This window comes from Sus scrofa, chromosome 1, assembly GCF_054392235.1.
Source record: "Sus scrofa isolate SSC_HxYL_T2T_F1_AM1 chromosome 1, Sscrofa_HxYL_maternal_Yorkshire_Landrace_v2.0, whole genome shotgun sequence".
Taxonomy (NCBI): domain Eukaryota; kingdom Metazoa; phylum Chordata; class Mammalia; order Artiodactyla; family Suidae; genus Sus; species Sus scrofa.
In genome coordinates, this window is record NC_139383.1 from 29,926,066 (window position 1) to 29,946,659 (window position 20,594).

The 20,594-nt window shown below is 39.0% G+C and overlaps 1 protein-coding gene across 2 annotated transcripts in view; it reads right to left on the reverse strand.

The window, feature by feature from the left end:
* TBPL1 (TATA-box binding protein like 1) overlaps positions 1–20,594 on the reverse strand; it is a 36,825-nt gene that overhangs the window by 7,430 nt on the left and 8,801 nt on the right. For both annotated transcript variants that reach the window (XR_014803213.1, XM_003121192.6), the window contains exons 2-3: positions 5,145–5,323; positions 171–253 (exon numbers count right to left, since the gene is read on the reverse strand). Coding sequence is in view for 1 of the 2 variants with exons in the window: in XM_003121192.6 (XP_003121240.1) it covers positions 171–253; positions 5,145–5,279 (218 nt within the window). In the remaining variant the exon portion in view is untranslated. The remainder of the gene's footprint in view (positions 1–170; positions 254–5,144; positions 5,324–20,594) is intronic.

Consider the following 20,594-nt stretch of genomic DNA (forward strand, 5'->3'; position numbering starts at 1 on the left):
GAAGAAAAGAAAAAGATTTTCATTTACACGGGAAATAAATTTTATACTGAGCAACACGAAAAACTGTACATGTGATTTCATTTTTAAGTCTAGAAAAATGCCCCTTCCATGAGGAGAAAGTTAAAAAATAAAAATTAAAAATAAAAATTTGAAGCCCAGACAACATTTACCTTGTTGCTCCAGTGCAAATAATTTTTCCTGAGGACCAAATTGTAGCTGTAATTCTAGGTTTTCTAAGCTTCATTAATACTTTCTGCAAAAAAAGAAAAAACAAACTAAAATCCCAACAAACTGATTACATAATAAGTGTTAATTTGTACACATAGTTCTACTCTGTGTGGCCATTTTAATGTTGAAATACCCCCTCAAGCTTACCCAAGACTGAAATAACTGTTCACTACATCACCCATTCTGAAATCAAGGACCACACTGAACACAACATAATAATCCAAAAGGGCACTTAATTAGTTAAAAATTCAAGGTCTGTGTAAATCTCTTACTATATACTTGAAATCAATGTATTACAAATAGGTACACATTCCAACTCTCATACCACCGTTCCCATAACTGGAATCTACAATTTGCATGGATCCTCAAATATGCAAAACTTGTTCACACCTCAGGAGATTTGCGTAGCTGTTACTTTTTTTTGTCTTTTTACCTTTTCTAGGGCCATTCCCACAGCATATGGAGGTTCCCAGGCTAGGGGTCGAATCGGAGCTGTAGCTACGGGCCTACGCCAGAGCTACAGCAACTCAGGATCCGAGCCGCGTCTGTGAGCTACACCACAGCTCACGGCAACACCGGATCCTTAACCCACTGAGCAAGGCCAGGGATCCACCCCGTAACCTCATGATTCCTAGTGGGATTTGTTAACCACTGAGCCACTTCAGGAACTCCGAGTAGCTGTTATTTTGTCTGGAATATTCTTCTCTTGATATTCTCACTTAAGGTCTCTCAGCAGATGTCACCTCCACAGAGAGGCCCTCCCTGACCTTTCCCGCGAAAAACCCAGCCCTTCATCCCTCTTTGACGTCTAACCCTGCTTTACTCTGTTTCATGGTGCCCATCACTCCTTCAGACCATGTCTTAGAGCTGAGGTGCCTGTTACATAGTCAAGGTCAATGTGCAAATATTCAATGTGGGAGGAATGTTGGAGCTGGAGATGTAATTTTAGATGCCTTAGAAATGAAAGGCACTTAAAGCTACTGGTTTGAATAAAATTACCCACAGCATGAGTATAAACAGGTCAAAGACTAAGGTCCAAGATAACATTTAAATTTTCATTGTGACTTTTCATTATGTGGCCATTTTGTATAAGAGGGAGAAATGTTTACTGAATACATAACAGATAAATGAATCAGACGTTTCTCTGTAAAACTCGTTACGTTTTGAGTTCCTCCCTTTTCCTGTCATATGCCATATTATCAAACTAGAAAGCTATCAAATCTAGGGAGACAAAATTTATCACACATCCAAAATAAAATCTGAGCTAAAACACATTACAAAATGTCATATATAAGTGGCTAAGAAACTATGAGTTTATTCTATGTTTAACTGTCTTCACTACTGGCCTGTCTATCAACTCAGATTTCTGAGTTAACCTTCCTAGGAAAAAATGACTTCTCTCCCACATGGCACGCCAAAGTTCCAAAGCAACATTACGCTCTTCCTTCTTTTTAGCAGATGCATCTACTCTTTTTCTAAAGTGATGATGACATTATTGATGAACCTGACAATCTTTAATTGTGACTCACTGAAATTTTTTTTTTTTTTTTTTTTTTTTGGTCTTTTTAGGGCTGCACCTGCAGCATATGGGTGTTCCCAGGCTAGGGGCTGAATTGGAGCTGTAGCTACAGGCCTACACCACAGCCACAGCAACACCGGATCTGAGCCTTGTCTGCAACCTACACCACAGCTCACAATAATGCCGAACCCTTAACCCACTGAACGAGGGGCCAGGGATCAAACCTGCGTCCTCAGGGATACTAGTCAGATTTGTTTCCGCTGAACCACAATGGGAACTCCTTTTTTTAAAAATTAAAAAAAATTTTTTTAAAATTTTTTAATTTTTTGAAATTTTTAATTGAATTTAATTCATCTTAGTTTCCAGCACTAAGAACTGGTGAAAATTTACTAAAATTTACTGGAATCTAATTTTTAGAGCTAAAATAGAGCTTTCAACCCACAGCAAATATAATACTCAATGGAGAAAAGCTGAAAGCCTTCCCAGTAAAATATGGAATAAGACAAGGATGCCCACTCTCACCACTTCTATTCAACATAGTATTGGAAGTCCTAGCCACAGCAAACAGAAAAACAAAAGAAATAAAAGGTATCTAAACTGGAAGAGAAAAGGTAAAATTGTCACTGTATGCAGATGATATGATACTATACATAGAAGACCCTAAGAACTCAACCCCAAAACTACTTGAACTGATCAACAAATTCAGCAAAGTAGTAGGATATAAGATTAACATTCAGAAATCAGTCACATTTCTGTATACTAACAATGAAGTATTAGAAAAGGAATACAAAAATATAATACCTTTGAAAATTGCACCCCAAAAAATCAAATACCTGGGAATAAACCTGACCAAGGAGGTGAAAGAGTTACATGCTGAGAACTACAGAACATTCATCAAGGAAATTAAGGAAGGTGTAAAGAAATGGAAAGATATCCCATGTTCCTGGGTTGGAAAAATTAATATTGTAAAAATGGCCATCCTACCCAAAGGAATCTACAGATTCAATGCAATCCCCATCAAATTACCCCTGACATTTTTCACAGAACTAGAACAAACAATCCAAAAATCTATATGGAACCACAAAAGACCCAGAATTGCCAAAGCAATCCTGAGGAACAAAAACCAAGCAGGAGGTATAACTCTCCCAGACTTCAGGCAATATTACAAAGCCACAGTCATCAAGACAGAGTGGTACTGGTACCAAAACAGACATACGGATCAAAGGAACAGAATAGAGAACCCACCAGAAATAAACCCAGACACCTACAGTCAATTAATCTTTGACAAAGGAAGCAAGAATATAAAATGGGAAAAAGTCTTTTCAGCAAGAGGTGCTGCGAAAACTGGACAGCCGCATGTAAATCAATCAAACTGGAAGATACCCTCATACCATGCACATAAATAAACTCAAAATGGCTTAAAGACTTAAATGTAAGACAAGACACCATCAAACTCCTGGAAGAGAACATAGGCAAAACATTCTCTGACATTAACCTTATAAATGCTTTCTCAGGTCTCCCAAGGTTAACAGAAATAAAAGCAAAAATAAACCAATGGGACCTAATCAAACTAACAAACTTTTGCACAGCAAAGGAAACCACTAAAAAAAAAACCCAAAAAAGACAATTTACATAGTGGGAGAAAATAGTTTCAAACAATGCAACTGACAAGGGCTTAATATCTAAAATATACAAACAACTTAGACAACGCAATAGCAAAAATAGCAATTGAAAAATGGGCAAAAGACCTGAATAGACATTTCTCCAAAGAAGATATACAGATGGCCAACAAGCACATGAAAAAATGCTCAACATCACTAATTATAAGAGAAATGCAAATGAAAACTATTATGAGGTACCATCTCACACCAGTCAGAATGGCCATCATTAATAAGTTCACAAATAATAAATGCTGGAGAAGGTGTGGAGAAAAGGGAACCCTCCTACACTGTTGGTGGGAATGTAAATTGGTACAACCCCTATGGAAAACAGTATGGCGGTACCTCAGAAAACTATATACAGAACTACCATGACCCAGCAATCCCACTCTTGGGCATATACCCGGACAAAACTTTCTTTGAAAAAGATATATGCGCCGTTGAGTTCACTGCAGCACTATTCACAATAGCTAAAACATGGAAACAGCCTAAATGTCCACTGACAGATGAATGGATTAAGAAGATGTGATATATATACACAATGAAATACTACTCAGCCATAAAAAGGAACAAAATGATGCCATTTGCAGCAACATGGATGGGACCAGAGACTCTCGTACTAAGTGAAGTAAGTCAGAAAGAGAACAACAAATACCATGTGATATCACTTATATCTGGAATATAATATATGGCACAAATGAACCTTTCCACAGAAAAGAAAATCATGGACATGGAGAACAGACTTGTGTTTGCGAAGGGGGAGGAGGAAGGAGTGGGATGGACTGGGAATTTGGGGGTAACAGATGCAAACTATTGCCTTTGGAATGGATAAGCAATGAGATCCTGCTATATAGCAGTGGGAACTATATCTAGTCACTTATGATGGACCATGATAATGTGAGAAAACAGAATGTATATATACATATATGTATATATGTGTACATATGTGTGTGACTGAGCCACCTTGCTGTACAGTAGAAAACTGATAGAACACTGTAAACCAGCTATAATGGAAAAAATAAAAATCATTATAAATGACAAAAACAAAAATAAAAATAAAATAAAGCCTTCATAGGCATTCTTTTTAAATATTTTTTTTAAGAAACATTAATTTATTTTTTAATTTTTTGGGGTCCATGTCTGCAGCATGAGGAAGTTCCTATACCAGGCACTGAACCTGTGCCACTGCAGCGACCTGAGCCACTGCAGTGACCAGATCCTTAAGCCACTGCACCACAAGAGAACTTCCATATACATTCTTAATTTTTATAATAAACGTTTAAAACACTGTCATCATTCCTTAGTTTATAAAAGCCAAATGAACAGCCACTATATTTTATAATGTTATTCTCAAAACGCTAAGGTCAAAAGCAAGTTAACAGCTTTTATTTCAAATATTATAGATTTAACAAAAACTAAAATTTAAAATGTACAGGTTAGGATATGAACCATACTGTCTTCTGCAATTTGTTAGTAAAGAATTACGACTACCTTGGTTAATTAAAGAGGGACAGGACAACACACTACCAAATTAATATACATTGATTCTACATTAAAATTAAGTATATTAATAAATTTAATAAACATATTAAAATTAGTATATACAAACACATATCAGGGCATCATTCAAATGTAAGGTGTTCATAAACTGTAGTAGAAAGAACACATTTTAGTGTATCATTCACTGCACTATAAAATTAGGCTGCATATAGCACAAATACCAAAATTTAGATACTTACTCCAACATCACGCTTATAAATGACATTTGCTCCCTCCAAAGCAATCTTCCTTAAGTTCAAATGGCATCTTGTTCTAAAAACACAGACTACATTTGTAATTAGAATGTCCAATGCAACATCACTGTCTGCATCCATTGGGGTAGTTTAAAAACTTAGCTTCCCACCACGAAGATCACATCCTGAGAAATGAAACAAAATAAGATAGTTAAACTCCAATGTTTCGTAAATATATTGTTCTCAAGTAATCTTGAAAACTAAAATGTAAGAAGTGAATCTCTATTATTTATTTTCAAATGTTACTCAAGTCAAACCATGTCTTTTCTTTTCCCTGTATAAAACGTCAGTTTTTAAAAGATAACATGTCATGAAACCCTTCAAAATCTGGACCTTTCTTTTTTTTTTTTTTTTTTTTTTGCCTTTTCTTGGGCCACTCCTTTGGCATATGGAGGTTCCCAGGCTAGGGGTCGAATTGGAGCTGTAGCCACCGGCCTATGCCAGAGCCACAGCAACGCGGGATCCGAGCCGTGTCTGCAACCTACACCGCAGTTCACGGCAACGCCGGATCCTTAACCCACTGAGCAAGGCCAGGGATCGAACCCGCAACCTCGTGGTTCCTAGTTGGATTCGTTAACCACTGCGCCACGACGGGAACTCCTGGACCTAACTTTCATTCCTTAAAATTAATTGGTAACTTGTACATGCCAGGAGCTTGCTAACCTTCTCTCCTGTGACTCGCCTTTACAGCCACCATATTCCAGCTGTATCGCAGTTACGATGATTCTCTAAACAAACCATGTTCAAGGCTAGACTTTGTGATCCCAATGTCCAACCATTAATGATACTATGACCCACTTCATACAACTTGCAAGGGCTATAAAAAGAATGACCTACTTTTCCTCTATTTCAGGTAGAGCCACTGACTTAAGTTTAAAGAGGCAGCAATGTTAATTATAACATTTATTAACAGACTTTTCTCATTTACTAGTCATTCACTCACTACCTGCTTACTGAACGCCTCTATACGCTGAGGACACTGGAGGAGAAAAGGACTATGGCAAAGTCTTTTGTCCTGAAGGAGTTCACAAACGTGTGTACATGGGGGAGAACTAACAAATAGTTACTGAGCACAATGCTATCAAGACTCCAAACTTCCGAAATGTATCTTTTCAAAACTATGACAGAAGTATTTCTATAAACAAACAAAAACAAGTCCTTGTTTTTTTTTTGTCTTTTGTCTTTTTAGGGCCACACCTGCAGCACATGGAGGTTCCCAGGCCAGGGGTTGAATAGGAGCTGTTGCTGCCAGCCTATGCCACAGCCACAGCAATGCAGGGTCCGAGCCACGTCTGTGACCTACACCACAGCTCACGGCAATGCCGGATCCTTAACCCACTGAGCGAGGCCAGGGCTTGAACCTGCAACCTCATGGTTCCTAGTCGGATTCGTTCCCGCTGGGCCACAGTGGGAACTCCACAAGTCCTTGTTTTTACTAAGCACACAATCCATGTCCTGCTAAAAATATTCTCTTTGACTGGGTTTCCACATCTTAAAAATAATTAATGGTAATTCAGCTTACCTACAGCATGAAGAGAAAATCAGAAAACGGTAACAATATTATAATTATCTTTATGATTCCCTGAAGCCACAATATGAAAAAGAACTGGTATTCTTTATATGGATTCAAATTATTATATGCCTAACAAATGAAGATGAATCCAAATAAAACAATTCAAACTTGTTCTCCAGCCTTTTAGTTTCTGATAGGATACAATGAGAAGTCAGACCAAGACTTTTAGCACCTCTATAGCATCATACAGCGTTTGACTCTGTATCAATAGAACTTCATTATATTTTCTCACTTTTTTTTTTTTTTTTTGCTCTTTAGGGCCACACTTGCAGCATACGGAGGTTCCCAGGCTAGGGGTCTAAGCTGCAGCTGCTGGCCTATACCACAGCCACAGCAATGCCAGATCTGAGCCATGTCTGCGACCTACACCACAGCTCATGGTAACAGGATCCTTAATCCACTGAGTGAGGCCACAGATCGAACCTGCGTCCTCATGTGTTCAAGTCAGGTTCACCACCACTGAGCCACGATGGGAACTTCATATTTTCTCACTCTTATATTCCCTTCAATCTGTTTATCTTTTTGTTTTTCTGTTCTTTATGTATGTGTGAGCAACCTCGGGTGATCTTTACGTATAAGAGATGGGACAGGAGTGGCAGTGGGTCAGAGGGAGAGATATACAGGCAGGCAGATTAATAAGCAGAGGACAGAAGCAGTTATCAAGGCTGATCTTAAGCAGCGGATGCAATGTCTGCCTCCCCACCTACTAGCTCAGAGGACTTAGGCAAGTTGTGCAATCTATCTGTGTCTCGGTTTCCTCATCTGTGACAGGTAATGGACAGTGCCTACCAGTTAGTGTTATGGGAATTATGTAAAATGTATGAAAAATACTTAGCACATATACCTGGAAAATAATAACACAATAATGACAGTGATAAACATAAGTTTAAGTCAACAGGCAGAGCAGAGGTTTCTTAGCATCACTTCCCAGGATTATATCATAAACCAAATATTGAGCCATCTGCTATTTTCCTAATAAAATTGGGAAAAACTGTGAGATAGAGGTTCCTACGTGCTCACCCCAACATCCAATCCACCCTTCCTTCACAATGAATAGAACTCAGATGTCTAGCTGGGGACACTATGACAGAAAGAAAACACCTTACATTTTAGCTTCCCTGGCAACAGATACCGTCAAGAGGACACATGACTCTGTCCTGGTCAAGAGATGTCAAATGAAATGGTTTTGGATCTTTTAGGAAGTCTGCTTAGAGGGACTAAGCCAGCGAAAACTCTTTTGCCGTCCTGTTCTTCATTCTTGCTGCCTGGAGTCTGGACATGAGAGCTGGAGCTCCGGAAGCCACTTGGGATCACGCGATTATGAGACAAGTATGGGAAGATCAGCAAGACAAAAGCTGCCCGAATCCCTGATGTTGTGAAACCCCTGCCCCTTCTAATTCTTGACTTCATGAATGTGAGAGAAAAATCAATTTCTACCTGAAGCCCCATAGTGGACTTTTGTTATATGTGTATATTGTGTATACTCTACATATTTATCACAACAGTTTATACATTAGAACTTTTAAACCCATTTGTACAGTTCCAAGGGAAATGTTTTTAACCAACTCCACACAAAACAATAGTATTTTAAAGTGGCATTTGAGCTTACAAAGCTTGCTAACACTATAGCATGAAATATTTGAGATAGATAAAATAGCAAAAACAAACATCTATGTACCCAACACCCAGCTTAAAAAATAAAATTTACACTACAACTGATGCCTTCCCAAGTACTTCTCCCAAGTTACATCCTCACCCCTTCCCTCTGGAGAAAACCTTCACCTCTCTGAATTGGTGCTTTATCATTCCCATACATTCCCCTTAAAATTATAACATATATATCATATCCCTGAACCCAGGAAGTCCTGATTTAAAAAAATACATTGATGGATTTGGTTTGCTAATATTTCATTTAGGATCGCTACATCTATGCTTGTTGGCAGAATCAGCCTATAATATTTCTTTTTTTGAATTGTCCTTATCTGGTTTGAGTATCACGATTATACTAGTAGACTTAGACAAGTTAGGCTGGTTTCCTTTAAAAAAAAAAAATTCTTGGTTTTTTTTTAGAGTTTTTCCCCCCAGCTTTTTAAAATTGAGGTATAGTTTGATTTACAATATTGTATTAATTTTAGGTGTACACACAGTGATTCACAGTTTTGGAACGTTATACTCCATGTATAGTAGCTGTAAAATACTGGCTACATTCTCTGTGCTATATACTATTTATATACTTGTAGCTTATTTACCTTACACATAGTAGTCTGGACCTCCTAATCCCCTACTCCTATCTTGTCCCCCTCTTTCTCCCCACTAGTAGGTAACCACTACTTTGTTCTCTGTATCTCTGAGTTTGTTTCTTTTTTGTTATATTCACTATTTTATCTTATCTTCCATATATGTGATATCACACAGTACTGCCTTTCTTTGTCTGACTCATTCACTAAGGATAATATTTTCCAAGTCCATCCATGTTGTAGCAAATGGCAAAATTCCATTCTTTTGTATGACTGAGTAGTATTCCATGGTGCAGTGTAGTGTGGTGTGGTGTGTGTGTGTTAAGTCATCAGAGTGACTTCTGAAAACAACTATTCTTCTGTTATTTTGTAGAATCTAGATTTTTTAAAACAAATACATATCAGTAATTTCCCCAGTGCCCAAGGCCTAAAATTAAGACCTGGATTAATAAGATGTTTTGTTCTTTTTCTCAAATAAATGCCTGATGAGTCTGCCAAATACTTTCTTCTAATAAAAGGCAAGGTTGAAAACTGAAGCTGTCCTACTTCAGGAAATAACATATTTCTAGTAATTTGCATTAAAATACATTCTAGAATTTGAAGCGGCTTCTTCCTTGCTCAATGATTTTTATGGGCAAGTTAGGTCTTTTTTTTTTTTAATAACAGCTTTATTGAGATATAAATCACATACCACACAGTTTATTCATTTAAAGTATATATTCAGTGTTTTACATATATTCAGAGTTGTACAACCGGCACTGTTAATTCTAGAACATTTTCATTGCTCCCAAAAGAACTCTATGCCCTTTAGCTATCATCCTCCCTATTTTCCCCACCCGCTGCCCCGTGTCAGGCAACCAACCACAATCTTTCAGTCTCTATAAGTGTTCCTGTTCTGAATATTCCACATACATGGAATCATAAAATAAGTAATATTTTGTGACGACTTCTTTCACTTAGCATGTTTTCAAGGCGCCCCTATGGTGTAGCATGACACACATATGGTAGTTCTTTCCTTTTTATGGGCAAATAACATTCTATCACATAGATATGCCACATTTTGGTTGTACATTCATCGTTTGAAAGTAGGGTCCTTCAAGAACTTGAAATTCCCTACCCGAGAACTTTCTTAGTATTAAGTATGGATATGGGAAGATTTGTCCATAATCATCCTTCAAAAGAGATAATCAGTGAATAGAAAGAGTGTCCTGACCCTTTTCTAAAACTCTTCTTGGAACAGAGGGTGCAGGGCAAAAATTAAATCCATTCAGAATCAACCCCAAACAGAATCCCCCTTGGGCCATCAGGATGGTGGGAAGGGGAGCAGGGAACATGGGGCTTTATCATAGGATACTCAACCAGGTGTAAGCACCATAGATCTTAAGTAAAGATGTAGGATCTCAACCAGGTGTAAGCACCATAGATCTTGAGTAAAGACGTAGGATCACCACCTAGATCTTTAAGTAAAGATGTAAGTCACCACCCATGACTTACATGAATGAAAAAAATAGCCGTATTTTAAAACAAAGCACAGATATACGTAGAGTGTATAGAGAAATAAATAGCTGTATTACTAAAATTTCATTGGGGGGGTGGAATTAGGAGGGAAATGTCTAAAAAAGCTCCTCTGAAGGGACAATAATGGAAAACATGTTAAGAAATACTGCCATAAGGAGTTCTCTGGTGGCTCAGTGGGTTAAGGGTCAAGCATTTTCACTACTGCGGCTCAGGTCACTGCTATGGTGTGGGTTCTACCCTTGGCTTAGGAACTTCTGCATTTGGAGCCTGAAGTTTCCCAGGTTCCTCTAGAATAATGATTTTCCTTCTTATGGCAGTTAGGTCCTCTTTCTAGTGGTAGTCAAATGGCAACCTTTTAAAGTATCACCTGGAAAATATCGCCACCTCCTGGTTTTTAGGTTAAATTACATCCAAGACTACTACATTGAAAATTTTCCACAACAGGAAAGATATTTTAAACTAAAAGGACACAATAAGCACCATTATAAAATCACAGCAAAAATAACCCTAAATCTAATTAAAAGCCCAAAGAATGAAACTGTATCAACCTGAGAATACAGAAAAGTGCATTCTAGCTAATGTTAAGTGTATTCAAGTTGAGGATATTGTGGGAGTCCTGCAAGGTTTAACCACGGAATTACTATCTATACAAGAGTTGAGGAGTTCCCGTCGTGGCACAGTGGTTAACAAATCCAACTAGGAACCATGAGGTTACGGGTTTGATCCCTGGCCTTGCTCAGTGGGTTAAGGATCTGGTGTTGCCGTGAGCTGTGGGGTAGGTTGCAGACATGGCTCAGATCCGGCGTTGCTGTGGCTCTGGCATGGGCCAGTGGCTATAGCTCCGATTCGACCCCTAGCCTGGGAACCTCCATATGCTGAGGGAGCAGCCCTAGAAATGGCAAAAAAAACAAACAAAAAAAAAAAACAAAAAAAAAAAACAAAAAAAAAAAAGAATTGAGGAATGGCAGAGGGAGGGAGAGACTGGATATAGTTTAATTTGAAAACACAGCATGAACTCAGGTGATCTCCTAGAGATCATTCTTCTCTACAAATAAGATATGCCATGCAAACTAAACTCATATTCTTTATAAACCTCCCAAAACAGCAGCTTAGGAAACAGACATTTTGAGTTGCTGATCCCAACAGATTACCTGACAGTCTCTGAACACATGCCTGTGACCAAGATGGAGAAAAGCACATCTTAAAAATTTAATTTAATTTTTTTCTTTTTTTGTCTTTTGTCTTTTTAGGGTCGCACTCATGGCATATGGAGGTTCCCAGGCTAGGGGTCCAATCGGAGCTACAGCTGCTGGCCCACACCACAGCCACAGCAACATGGGATCTGAGCTGAGTCTTCAACCCATACCACAGCTCACAGCAATGCCGGATCCTTAACCCTCTGAGCGGGGCCAGGGATCGAACCCACAACCTCATGGTTACTAGTCTGGTTCATTAACAACTGAGCCACTATGGGAACTCCTTATTTTATTTTATTTTTTGCTTTTTAGGGCCATACCCACAGCATATGGGGTCGAATTGGAGCTACAGTTGCTGGCCTATGCAACAGCCACAGCAACGCAGGATCCAAGCCGCAATCTGCGACCTACACCACAGCTCACGGCAACGCCACGGATGGAAACTGCATCCTCATGGATACTAGGCGGATTCGTTTCCACTGGGCCATGATGGGATCTCCGAAAAGCAGATATTTTGCCTTTTATTTATTTATTTATTTTTTGTCTTTTTGCTATTTCTTTGGGCAGCACCCGAGGCATATGGAGGTTCCCAGGCTAGGGGTCGAATCGGAGTTGTAGCCCCTGGCCTACGCCAGAGCCACAGCAACGCGGGATCCGAGCTGCGTCTGCAACCTACACCACAGCTCACGGCAACGCCGGATCGTTAACCCACTGAACAAGGGCAGGGACCGAACCCGCAACCTCATGGTTCCTAAGTTGGATTCGTTAACCACTGCACCACGACGGGAACTCCTATTTTGCCTTTTAGAAAGAGGGTGTTCTTTCACATCTGTGTAATAGTACAGCATAAACCTTACAGAAGGGGCCACTGACCTACTGTTTGCAATTAGGCATGTGACAGAGTAAGCTATCTAACCTCTCTTTCCTTCTTAATTTTCTCTTCTGAAAACTGGTGAGGACATTACTGCATCTCCCAGGGTGCCTTGAAGGATTAAATATGATATATGATTATCTATGTCGAGTACACAGCATACAACATGTGTTCACGAAACAATAGCTACTACAGTTTAATGGACTCACAGGGAGTAGACCATCATAACCAGATAGTATTATTTAATGAGTTGACACAAAACTTGAGAACCAACACACTAACAGTTAAAACAAACAAACACAGAGATCATAATAGGTTAGGTAGGGGTCAAAACTATAAGCAATGGGCCAACGTCTGTTTTGCAAAAAAGAAAGAGAAAAATCTTACTGGAACATAGCCATGCCTCATATCTTAAAAATTATTATTAAATCTAGGCGATATATGGGTTTTTGTTACATGGCCCCCCTTACATTTCTGTCAAAAAATGTCAACTTTAAAAAGGTATTTAAAAACAAAAGAAAATTTCTTCACAATAGGTTACACTATTAAGATAACATGGGTTTTAATTATATTACTTAAAAAACAAAACTAGCTTAGATAGGAGTATTCAGAGCAAAGGAAGTGTAAGCCTCTTTGCCGTTAAAAGACCCAGAATATTCTGACCTCACCATTTCAAGGGGCACTGATGTCCAGATATCCAGAGGAAAGTAGGATGGCATGAGCTATAAAAATAGTTGTATGAGGAAAGTGTCAGGACACTTAGCACAAGGAAGGAAATACAGTAGCTGTTCTCAAATGTCTGAAAAAAAGAAAGTGAAAGATCCAACTAAAGCCACACGGACGCAGACCTCATAAAGCCACACCAAAAACAAACACTTGCAAAGCAGAAGGCTCCACAGAACTCAAGTCCACAAAAAAGGGGAGGCAGGGCAAGATAATTACCCAAGTTAGGGATGTTATAGAATGAGTCTTTCACTGGGTGGAAGAGGAGACTAGATGGTTTCTAAGATCTAATTCTCAAACCCCAGGATTCCAGCGTCTTAGATGAAGACATGCTATAGACAAATTTGGGAATTATATACTAAATTTCAATTCTAGAGCTATCATGTCAGTTTAGTTAAATTAACATTCCAATTCTGAACTTCCCACTTTCCCTTCAACAGGCACTGTGTTCAAATGGACAGTAAAGGGAGAAAGTTAGATGCACTGGAGGCAACAGCACAGGCAGAGGACCAAAGCACAAAATCTGTTTGGCCCATTGACGTTACATCATAAATATGTTTCTGTGTATGGCCCAAGAGCTTATGCTTTAGGAGCCAGTTCTTGGTGTTGGCAATTTTGTGTTCTAGCACATCAAGAAAACTATTTAATAGTATGCCTGGCCACAAAAACCCTTGTGTATGCCAAAGGAAAGGATTCTACAGCATACCACTCATAATACACAAACAGTTAATAAAAACATTAGTAAAAGCAAAAGTATTTGATGTGTAAAACCATCATGCCATTAAGTTAAACGGAAAGCTAAACTGTCTTCGTTACATGTCTCCACCTTGTATTTCTGACTCAATCTAAATACCAATTCTGAAGAATGGCATCAAAATGGTTATTACAATGTTTAAAAATCTACTTTAGGAAAACTACAAACTGTTGTTTTTTTTTTTTTTAGCAGTAACAACTACTACTCTGAGGGTAGACAGCAACTATTAAAAAAACAGTGGAATTCCCATTGTGGTTCAGCAGGTTAAGAATCTGACTAGTATCCATGAGGATGCGGGTTTGATCCCAGGCCTTGCTCAGTGGGTTAAGGATCTGGCATTGCCACAAGATGCGGTGTAGGTGGCAGGTGCAGCTTGATCTGGCGTGGCTGTGGCTGTGGCATAGGCCAGTAGATGCAGCTCCAATTTGACCTCTAGCCTGAGAACTTCCATATGCTGCAGGTGCAGCCCTAAAACGAAAATAATAATGATAATAAAAAATAGTAAGGAGGAGTATATTTTATGTTTCAGTCAATACAAATATTTGCAATGATGCCTAAAAAGTGGTGGAGGAAGACTTAAATGAGGGTGATTTTCTGAAGAAGTGCTTATGGAAAGATAAGTCAATAGTAAAAAAAGTTCCAATATAAAAAACTAAAGTATTTTGTAATTTAAGAATACACAATCTAATACTTATCGCATATTGATAATGTTTAAATATGTACTAAAATGTATCTGTAAAGTAAGAAAACTTGGATGTCAAGATATGGACCCTAAGGGATACTATGTGACAGGGGCTAGCTCTGAACTCTTCCTACACTTACTTGCAAAACGCAAACAACACTGTTTACTCACTATATGATTAATTTGAGGGATTAATGAGCACCTTACAAATTATAATATGCTCTATTAAAGTTATATTAGTCAATGCTAATGTTAATTTTAAATATATTTTACTGAATACAACTTGGAATCCTGGGATGCAAACCCAAAGAAGATTCCTTATTATGTAAAAATAAAATTTATTCTGGATAGATTTCATAGTATTTTAAGTAAATTTTTTTTTTTTTTTTTTTTTTTTTGTCTTTTTAGGGCTGCACCAGCAGCATGGCATATGGAAGTTCCCCAGGCTAGGGGTCAGACTGGAGCTGCAGCTGCTGGCCTATACCACAGCCAGAGCAATGCAGGATCCGGGCCACATCTGTGAACTACATCGTAGCTCATGGCAAGGCCGGTTTCTTAACCCACTGAGCAAGGCCAGGGATCAAACCTGTGTCCTCATGATACTAGTTGGGTTCATTACCACTGAGCTATAATAGGAACTCCACTAAATGGTTTTAATATATGATTTTTAAAGATGGGATGTCATATTCTGATTAGATACTTAAAGAAAAAAAGAGTCACCCATAATCCCACCACAGTGATAATTACTGTTGTTTTCTATGCTCTTATAGTCACATGTTTTGAGGCTGCTAAATCCATATATTTATCTGCACATATTAAATAAGACTGAGATAATATGCATATGCTGTTGTATCTGTCAACAAAGGATACTGTGAAAACCTTTGACGACCTGAGATTTGAAAAACAGCAATACTGAATTGATTTTCCTTGAAAACCAATGAAGGTAAACTTTTAAAATTTGACTAAATACTTGTATTTATTCTATGTTAACTGCCTCATATCCTCTGCTCATTTTTGAGATATCCTACTCATTTACAAAAGCTCTTGTATGTAAAAGGATTATTAGCCTTTTGCCTGCTTACGCTATTCCTTCTGCTAAAAATGATCAATCCCATTTCCATACCTGGCTCGTTCCTATTTGTTCTACAACTGAGCAGCACCTTCATTCAATCAATTCTATAACAATGAAATGGAAATCCAAGCATCAGGCCCCGTCCCCGGGGATGGGGATCCAGCAGTGACCAAGATGTGGTAGGAGGAACAGCAGGTGTTCGCTGCTCGGGGTGAGTTAGCAGTGGGAACTGGAAGACTGGCCAGCCTGGCTAGTGTGGGGGGAGGGAAAGTAAGGAAAGTGGCACAAGACCAGGCTGGAGCTGCAGGAAGGGCTCCCATCATGACTTCTAGGCCATGTTAAAGATTTTCACCTTTATCCCAAGAGCAATGTGAGTTAAGACAAACAAGAAATGACATAATGTACGTCTTTTCATAAAATCTATGGCTGCCATTTCTGTAACAGGACAATGGACTGCAAGGGAAGAACAGCCAGAAAACTCAGTCAGGGTCTAGTGTGGCAGCCATGGTGAAAGAGGACAGTGGTGGGACCAGGCTGGAAGATGGAAAGATGTAGATGGAAGAGGGACATTTTTAGGAGACAAAGAGAGCAGGGCTTTGTGTCTGATACGGGGAAGAGGAAAAGGGAGGTGGATGGATGGTGATTCCAGACGCTACTTACTGAGACAGGGACATTGGAAGGAGAGCTGGTCTACGGGGGAGATGGGAACGGAGGAGGAGTAAGGAATATATTTTGGACACATTGGCTTGAAGGAACTTGTGAGACACCCAAGAAGAGATACAGAGTAGATGATCAAGTAAGAGTCCATGGCTCAGGACAAACCTAGGTCTGTCTAGATTGGAAGTGAAAACTGGGAAATCTTCATACAGAAGGGAATTAAAACCATGATGGGTAAAATAAGAAATCAAAGAACTGAGACACCTGACCTCCAAGCCTGAGCCAGAGCGTCCATTACCACGAGGAGCACTCTGAGTCCCATCCACCATACAGCACCTTCCCCCTCTGTAGTGAAATTTCCTAGCTATACACAGCTCCTTGGGAGACAACAAGCTCATCAGACGCATCATCAGTTCTTACTTACTTCTGTACCCAAGTCTTGGCATAGTTCCCACAGCATAAAACACCCTCAATAAAATGTCTGTAAGAACCTGTTAGCCTGAGATTATTTAAAAAGCAATATCTACACGAACATAAGTTTAAGAGCTCAGGTTCTGGAGCAGATTACTTGGGTTAAATTCAGATTCTACTACTTATCAGCCGTGTGACCTTGGGTAGCTTATTTAACTCCTTTGTGTCTCAATGTCTACATCTGTAAAATAAGGCAGACAACAGCATTTAGCGCAGAGTGTTCGGAAAACTAAAATTTCAGGCAAAGCATTTAGCACAGTACTTGTATACATGCTAAGCATTCAGATTTAGCTATCCTCTTTGTTACTATTATTATCTCCTTTCTTCATCTTCTACGGATAGAGAAATGTCCAAAAATGGAAAGGATTTCCAGTTATTCATTATGGTTCTCCAGCTTTGGAACACAAAAACAGATTATGCTGCTTCAAGTCTAAAAGGGTAAAAATAAATAATACAATGTAGATGTATCTGGTAAATGAAATCAGCATTAAAAAAAAACTAAATTTAACAGTGAATTAAAAAAAAAAAACCCAGTAATAATAAAACCGTTTTTAACCGAAACAAGAAACAATTGTTGACTGTGTGGGTTTTTCTTTTTCGGGGGGGTGGAGCAGGGGGATGGGGGCAGAAAGGAGAAAGGGACAGGTAGGGGCAGGGAGAAAAAAAAGAGACTGACCAAGTCTACTACAAACTACAAAAAGACATTTTGCTAACTTGCTAATGTTTTCTTTGCTAGTTACTTGCAAAACCAGGAAAACTGAATATTAAATTTCAACAAAACTGTTTATCACATTCATTTCACTTACAGTATAAATGTATCCTGTTCATTTCAAGGGTAAGACCTCAGTTTTCCCCAGCAGGTCTTACATGTGTCCCTATTTTCCCATATTATGAACTATCATTTAAAAAACTAGGAAATTGGAGTTCCCATCATGGTTAATGAACCCGAGTAGTACCCATTAGGTTGTGGATCCGACCCCTGGCCTTGCTCAGTGGGTTAAGGATCCAGAGTTGCTGTGAGCTGCGATGTAGGTTGGCTCAGATCCCATGTTGCTGTGGCTGTGGTGGAGGCCTGTAGCTGTAGCTCTATTTGACCCCTAGCCTGGGAACTTCCATGTGCCACGGGTGACAAAAAAGCAAAAAAATAAGATAAAATACATTTTTTAAAAAACTAGGAAATTCATCTCCTTTTAGAAAATCTTGATATTTGTCTTAAGTTACTGCAATTTGTGTGGCTAATTTAGCCATTAAGTTGATGCTAATAACACAGCAGAATTTTTTTTTCCTCTCGCCCATGGCACATGGAAGATCCCGGGCCAGGGATTGAATCTGCACCACAGCAGCGACCCAAGCTGCTGTAGTGAAAATACCAGATGCTTAACCTGCTGCACCACAAGGGAACTCTGAACACGGCAGAATTTTTTAAAGATTATCATTTTCTTGATAAGGTTAAATGTTAATTCATTAGGTTGCTAACAAACTGAATAAACACTCTTTCAGCTTGTGGTTAGTGTCAGGGCTAGCATGCATAAAGTTCAATTTTCTCTATACACTGATTTTTATTTCAAGGGGGTGAATGCAGGGTTCAAAATTGAACTGCTGACAGCTCATCATGAATTTACTCAAGAGAAAGCACTGCAAGGTGAAAACACAACAGGTGGACTTTCCTATTTCACAGTTTCCTTTCAACTGCTTTTATAGGTTTACCCTACTTATAAAATATCTGCTTTAATGTAAACAACCTGCTTAAGGTCTAGGCCATGTAGGTAGGTAAGACTATGAGATTAGCTATCTGGAAAACAGTGTACAGAGTTCACTTTTCTAGTTAAAAAATGTTTTTGTTTTGTTTTACTATTTAGCAAAAAATGTAACACTTAAATAAAAGCAAACAGTACTGCAGAATGAATACTCTTCCCATGTGTAAGCGTCATTAAAAATTTTCTTTTACTCAGAAATGGGTCACTGATTGAGGGCTGTTTCACTCAAAAAAGATAAATATGCAGAACTTGGCTAAAGATCAGAAGAAAGCCATAAAACTTTTTAAACTGGAAATTAAGGTCTGTGAGAAGGACTAAAGGACCCTGACTCAAAACTAGCGCAATAGTAAGCTGAGTTATTGATAATCACATACAAGTAAAAGAAAGTATTCTTACAGAGAACACATAACCAGGGTGATAAGGAAGTTTTCTGATTAGAACATTGGTTCTTAACTTTGAAGAAAAAGCCAAAGCAAAACAAATAAAATAAAAACTTATGAAGAGGCACAAACCCCAAAGATAGGGATTAACTAACCTTTGTAGGGACCTGGTTTTAAAAACATTTCTAAGTTATTTCTAATGGGCCAGTCAGCTGAGAACCACTGGGCTGAAACACCGCAACAGACCATGAAAATAATGGAATCTCCCTTTCAGTAGGTCCTTAACATGGGTTATATTCTCTTATCAGGACTTTATCAGAGAAAACATCAAGATTTCTGCACTCCGTATACCATGCGTTGTTTCCTAAACTTGGATTCATGCATTAAACTGTCGCGATCTGCCTTCTGCCTCTGCATGGGATGAAATGTCACAAAGGAACTGCTCAGGAACTGCTGAATCCCATGTCACAGCTGACACTCCCCCCTACTGGGCCTCTCCCGAGCATAAAGCCCTGGGAACCCCTGATTCCCCAATTCTTCCTTGCCATCCCCTATCCTTGGCTTCGGAGGCACCTTCCCTAGGTTCTCCTGCCATCTCAAACACTGCTCTGTCTGCCCCTTAAATTATACATTCTTCGAGGAAGTCCATGAAAGTCCCTGAAAAGCTCAACAATTGGTTCCAGAGGCCCAAACCCTCTTGAAATCATATCCACACAAATTTGGACATGGACCTGAGGAGGTCATTGCTTTCTTCATATTCTCAAATGAATTTAAGATCCCTGAAGGTTACAAATTACTGCCTTAAATTCTTTTCTTCTTCTCTTTTGTGGCTGCACCTGCAGCATGTAGAAATTCCTGGACCAGGGACTGAATCCACGCCACAGAGGTGACCTGAATCATAGCTGTGACAATGCTGCATCCTTAACCCACTGAGCCAGAAGGGAACTCCAAATCCTTTTCTTCTTTAAGCTTTCCAAGCTTCGATTGCTATCCATAAGTTTATGGCTCTTATTTCAATCCTGACCTATCAGAGATTTGAAACCATATTCCTGTTAGGCATACTCATTAAATTAAACCAACACATTTGAAACTAATACTTAGGAGTTCCCACTGTGGCTCAGCGGGTTAAGAACCTGACATGGTATCCATGAGCATGAGGGTTTGATCCTTGGCCTCACTCAGTGGGTTAAGGATCCTGCATTGCAGCAAACTGTGGCAGAGGTCACAGATGTGGCTCGGATCCAGCATTGCTGTCGCTGTGGTGTAGGCTGGCAGCTTCAGCTCCAATTCAACCCCTAGCTTGGTAACTTCCATATGCTGCAGGTACAACCCTAAAAAGAAAAAGAAAAAACAAACAAATAATTAACCCCTTATAAATACTTGCTGCCTCTATATTCTTAATTTTAGTTTGGAGCCACTACCCAACACTCCCAACCTGAATCAGAAATTTCAAATCATTCTTTGTCTCTTGTTTTTCACCCATGCCCAGTTAACTTCTCATCTAA